Source organism: Microcaecilia unicolor, chromosome 7 (genome assembly GCF_901765095.1).
Source record: "Microcaecilia unicolor chromosome 7, aMicUni1.1, whole genome shotgun sequence".
Lineage (NCBI taxonomy): Eukaryota > Metazoa > Chordata > Amphibia > Gymnophiona > Siphonopidae > Microcaecilia > Microcaecilia unicolor.
Genome location: NC_044037.1, coordinates 42557138 through 42563137, shown reverse-complemented (window position 1 = coordinate 42563137; position 6000 = coordinate 42557138). Strand labels below are relative to the sequence as shown.

The 6000-nt window shown below is 42.8% G+C and overlaps 1 protein-coding gene across 2 annotated transcripts in view; it reads right to left on the bottom strand.

Moving 5' to 3' along the window:
- Positions 1-682: 682 nt before the first annotated feature.
- The window catches only part of ARHGEF6 (Rac/Cdc42 guanine nucleotide exchange factor 6), a 94225-nt gene continuing 88907 nt past the window's right edge, over positions 683-6000 (bottom strand). For both annotated transcript variants that reach the window (XM_030210111.1, XM_030210112.1), the window contains one exon: positions 683-2530. In XM_030210111.1, coding sequence (XP_030065971.1) covers positions 2396-2530 — 135 coding nt within the window. In that variant the 3' untranslated portion in view covers positions 683-2395. The remainder of the gene's footprint in view (positions 2531-6000) is intronic.

Sequence of the window (6000 nt, the reverse complement as noted above, 5' to 3'; positions counted from 1 at the left end):
AATGACATGAGAATAACCTTGACTGTTAAAAAAAAACATTTTTAAGATGTATGACTGCATTAGACACTTTACCTGAGGGGTTCGCTGCTGATGACAAAATCTATGTTTGCGGTTCGCTGCTGATGACAAAATCTATGTTTGCCTCTGAGTGTAAATATGTGTTGACCAACGTCATAAGGACAAACAAATCTTTTTTTTTTTTGTATTTCTTTCTGATACTTTGAAGATTTAAAAATATTTTGACCAATGTCAGGACAAATACATTTTGTTTCCTTTCCATTGTATTTTTGATGTTTATTAAAATTTCCTTAATCACTTTTTTTTACAGCATAAGTCGAAGCGATGTTGAATTGTTGCGATTTCAGAAATAAAATGACTTTAAACATTTTTATAATATGTATCTAGCTGTTGTTTAAATTCATCATTCTGCATGTAAAAGCTTGTATTACCCGCACTCAAGTATAACCCGCAGCACGCCCCTTTAAAATGTAAAATCTTGTATTATCCGCAGGATATATACGAGAGAATAAGGTATATGGGCTGAGCTGGTGTAAGTGCCAACACCTAATAGTTGCAGATGCATGTATAACTTACAGTATTGTATAAGTTACAAGCATATGAGCCCTGCCCATGCTCTACCCAAACTCCACCCATGTGTATACCCCCCCCCCCCCCTCGCAAATACATGCTATGTAAGTTAAGTGGATATTTAAAGAATAGCACTTAAGTGGAATTCTGGAATATATGTGCACACTCATGCATAAATGCCATTATTGTAAACATTTACACAGGTAATGGGCGTGTAAATGTTAGCACTTATGTTACAGAATCCTAAAGTATAACACCTGTCACGCAGATGTGGTAAAATCTATCCTATGCTATTTTCAGTATACATGCAAAATATAGCTTAAAAAATATACATCTGTAATAAGCTCTTAAATTCCTACTACAAGAGGGCAACCTCTGAACAAATCCTCTTTTGTCACAGCATAAAAGACTTGGGTTATTTTCATTTTAAAGCAGGACACTGTCTCTAAAATTGTGCACACCTTCTTGCAGTTCATCACAGTACATTTTTGGGATCAAGTTGTAAAGACTTGCAAATTTTCTAAATACAGTAAAAAAAATGGAAATTACAAAAAATATGTTCAAGATATGTATATAATATATGTGTTGATATATATATGCATCCTAATGCCAGTATAGCATACTGAGAAATATAAAATGAGATAATAAATGGAAGTTCAGAGATTGAAAATATATTACTATAAGCAGGTCATTGGAAGCCATGCTCAGGAAGTCATGGGAAACCACCGATTAACTGACCTGGTAGACCCCTTGTTGCTGGAGGTCAAGTTTTTCCAGTACAATATTGAGCACATTCAGCAACACAGCAGCTCCAGAACCAATTACTCCAATGAATTAAATCCACAAAAATCCACATAAGTCCATATAAGAATGACAAGTATATTCTAAGACCAGCAAATGTTCTGAAAAGTTAAACAATCATTATGCTGTCAAAAAAATGTCTGTCATTCCCAGAAAACAAGTGGTTCATTTTAAAAGCATTCTTTAAAATCTGACTTTAGTTTTTCCATTCAATAAATTAAGTACACAAATGACCAAATAAGGAAAGTATTTTAAAGTGTGCCTAAATGTCCTCAGGACATCTTTTTCTGAGTAGTAATCAGCAGATTAAATATTCAATCAATTTTGCACAATATTGCTGCAGATTGTGAACTGTAAGTCATTCACCCCCCCCCCCGGATTCTATATATGGTGCTAGGATTTCGGCACCAAAATGTGTGCACAGATCTTAGCTTATGAGCTAATTAATTGCAATTAATTGATGTTAATTGTTGCACTTAATTGGCAATAACTGATACTTGAACGCATATCTCCCTCACGCACCTACATCCTCTAATGCACAACTCAAAAGGGGGTATGGCCAGGGGAGCGCAGGGGCATTCCGAAAGGTTGTGCATGGGTTTATACAATAGCTCCCTTTGCCACACCAAAATACCCAGAGTTGGGAGCTGGCATTTACACCATGTTTTCTCTGTCACAAATACCAGCGCCCAACGTTTGGCACAGAAATGGGCTCTAAGCACTACTCTATAAATGGCGCTCAACTCGGAGCTCCTTTTATAAAATAGCGCTCCATGACCATTTTTCCCAGTGCCGACATCTCAACGCCATTTCTGGAATGCCCTCCTCACTGACTGTTTTGAAGGTGTCATTTTCTACATTTGCATTTTCTTACTGAATGGAAATAAGTCAGCTAATTGAACTTATGTTCCTTTTTACAAATTAAAGAGAAGAAGGATTGAAAAGAAGCAAACCATTTCTTCTTCCAAAGAAAAGAGAACATGAATGGCTTAGTCCAGTGTTTAAACTAAATCTGAAGACTGTGGCTTGTTTCATCTCGGACACACTCAACTGTCTGTTTCAACAGCCGCCTCACTATCTTTTCTAATTCTTTTCTTGACTTCTGTTCCTCGTCCAAACATTGCTTCATCCTTTTATTCTCCTGTTGGAAAAGGGAGGGGGGAGAGAAAAAAAGAAAACAATTTTTTTTTAACCTTAAAAATACAATGTAACCCTTGATGTTGCTCAGTGCCTACGACCATTTTTGTAAAATATTTTTCTATTTATGGCTGAAGAGACTAAACAAACCACTGTGAATGAAGGGAGGAAGATGATATTCTCATTAGGGAACAGATTTCAGTAGTAGAGAAATGGGAAAAAAAAACTGAGCCTCAAGCAGAGTCCGTGGTATTGGGGAAGCAAGTAGACTAGGTTGGCCTGGAAGCCCTTTAGCTGGTTTACCATTGATTTCTAAGTTTTTGTTGAATAGATCAATCACAGGGGCCCTTTTACTAAGCCACATGGAGGGGCATAATCGAACGTCGCCGGCCAAGTAGGTCACCGGCGATCTATTGTGGCGGCGGTGCTACAGTTGGCTGGAACCGTATTATTGAAAAAGATGGCCGGCCATTTTTTTTCGATAACACGGTTTAGCCTGGCCAAATGGCGTGGATTTCGCCGGGTTTGAGATGGCCGGGTTTGTTTTTCAGCGATAATGAAAAAAAATACCGGCGATCTCCAACCCAGCGAAATCCAAGCCATTTGGTCGTGGGAGGAGCCAGCATTTGTAGCGCACTGGTCCCCCTGACATGCCAGGACACCAACTGGGCACCCTAGACATGTGGGTACAGTGGGATTTGGAGGGCTCCCATTACCAGCACAAGTGTTACAGGTGGGGGAGGTGGGATGGGTCTGGGTCCGCCTGCCTTAAGTTCACTGCGGTACCCACTAAAAGTGCTCCAGGGACAGGACTTGTTGCTGCTGTATAAGCTTGCCACACCAGTTGACACCTGAACACTAATCTCTTTGAAAAAGTCCTTTATTTGAATAAGCACATTTACTCACAGTTAACTGCAGATCAGAGGTTGTGCCCCAGTGGCAAAGAGTCTTCCTGGTACTGAGATTAGCAGTAGGTCAGAGCTGACAGAATGGTGTACAATGCCCTCTTTCAGCCACATTCAAGGGAAGAACTAAGTTCTCTAACGTGGCTAACACATGAAAGGGATCTAAAACTGGCTTACAAACAAGGCCACTACCTCATGGACTAACGGAAGTAAAACAGGGCACACTCTGACCCAGTTAGCAGGGGGAAAAGCACCATGGGAGTACAGCCCAGTACCCTACACCCACCACAATGCATTGCTGATGTGACTCTGCAGTGCACCTAACAGAAAAGGTATCACACTCACCCGAGAGCCACATCACAACCAGGGAAAGGCTGTCGGAGGATAGAACACATTCTGCCTTCAGGGAGGTGGGAACAGCATTTGAGGCTGGCATACAGGCTGGCAAAAAAGGTTTTTAATTTTATTTTTTTAGTGTGGGAGGGGGTTGGTGACCACTGGGGGAGTATGGGAGGTCATCCCCTATTCCCTCCAGTGGTCATCTGGTCAGTTGGGGCACCTTTTTGAGGCTTGGTCGTGAAAATAAAAGGACCAAGTAAACCTGGCGAAATACTGCTTATCACCGGGGTTTTTTTTCCATTATCGGCGAAAGCCGGCCATCTGGTAGCCACGCCCACGCCCGCCCATGTCCCGCCTTCCCTTAGCCGGCGACACGCCCCTTTGAACTTTCGCCGGCGAGGCGACGGGAAAGCGGTGATGCTGTCAAAAACGCAGCTTTCGATTATACCGATTTCGCCGCTTTTCCGAAATCGCCGGCCATCTCCCGATTTGTGTCGGGAAATGGCCGGCGATCACTTTCGATTATAAGCTGGATAAGCGCCTATGCGCGTCCAACGAATGCCAATTTGGAACTACTGCCCGGCTACCACGTGGCCTGGGCTGTAATCGGCATTGTACGCGTACTGATGATTACTGCTCGGTTAACACATGAGACCTTACCGCTAAGTCAATGGGTGGCAGTAAGGTCTCAGGCCCAAAATGGATGCACGCCAATTTTCATTTTGCCACACGTCCATTTTCGGCCAAAAAAAAAGCCTTCTTTGCAGGTGCGCTGAAAACTGAACCTGCACGCATCCAATACACGCGTCTACACCAGCACTTGTGAAGTGGTGGTGTTAGAACTGATCAGGTTGTTAAAGCACAGACAGCTATAATCTAAGGAGAGCAATTTATTGAGAAGGGATGTATAATGCAATATCTAACCTCTACTTGGCAATGCTAAGAATAGCAAGCTGAATATATTTATTATTTATTTATTAGGATTTTTTTTACCGCCGTTTTGAAGGAATTCACTCCAGGCGGTGTACAGTAAGAATAGATCAAACATAAGCAATAGACAATTACAGCAGTTAAAATATTCAAATAATAGTACAAAGTATGGCATACAGGCTTATTTTCGAAAGAGAAGGACGCCCATCTTTCGACACAAATTGCAAGATGGGCGTCCTTCTCACAGGGTCGCCCAAATCGGTATAATGGAAAGTCGATTTTGGGCGTCCCCAACAGCTTTCCGTTGCAGGGATGACCAAAGTTCCCAGGGGCGTGTCGGAGGCGTAGCGAAGGCAGGACTTGGGCGTGCCTAACACATGGACGTCCTCGACCCATAATGGAAAAAAAAGGGCGTCCCTGACGAACACTTGGACGACTTTACCTGGTCCTTTTTTTCTTAGGACTAAGCCACAAAAAGGTACCCGAACTGACCAGATGACCACCGGAGGGAATCGGGGATCACCTCCCCTTACTCCCCCAGTGGTCACTAACCCTCTCCCACCCTCAAAAAAAGTTTTTTTTTTAATATTTTTTGCCAGCCTCAAATATCATACCCAGCTCCATGACAGCAGTATGCAGGTCCCTGGAGCAGTTTTAGGGGGTGCAGGGCACTTCAGGCAGGCGGACCCAGGCCCTTCCCCCCCCTACCTGTTACACTTGTGATGGTAAATGTGAGCCCTTCAAAACCCACCAGAAACCCACTGTACTCACATCTAGGTGCTCCCTTCACCCATAAGGGCTATAGTAGTTGTGTACAGTTGTGGGCAATGGGTTTGGGGGGGGGGGTTGGGTGGCTCAGCACACAAGGTAAGGGAACTATGTACCTGGGAGCTTTTCTGGAATGCTGGCTCCTCCCATGACCAAAGGGCTTACATTCGGTCGTTTCTGAGATGGGCATCCTTAGTTTTCATTATCGCCAAAAATCATAAACGACCAAGTGTAATGATGACCATCTCTAGGGACGACCTAAATGTCAAGATTTGGGCGTCCCCGACCGTATTATCGAAACAAAAGATGGACGCCCACCTTGTTTCAATAATATGGGTTTCTCCGCCCCTTCGCCCGGACGTCCTGCGAGGACATCCTCAGGAAAACTTGGGCGCCCCTTTCGATTATGCCCCTCATAGTATACTACATTACAATGTCAATAAAACATTTTAATAGACAGCATACGTTACAAGGAAAAATAGAACATATAGATAATTAAGAGAGTAAGAGGAGTTAGAAAATAAGGAAACTA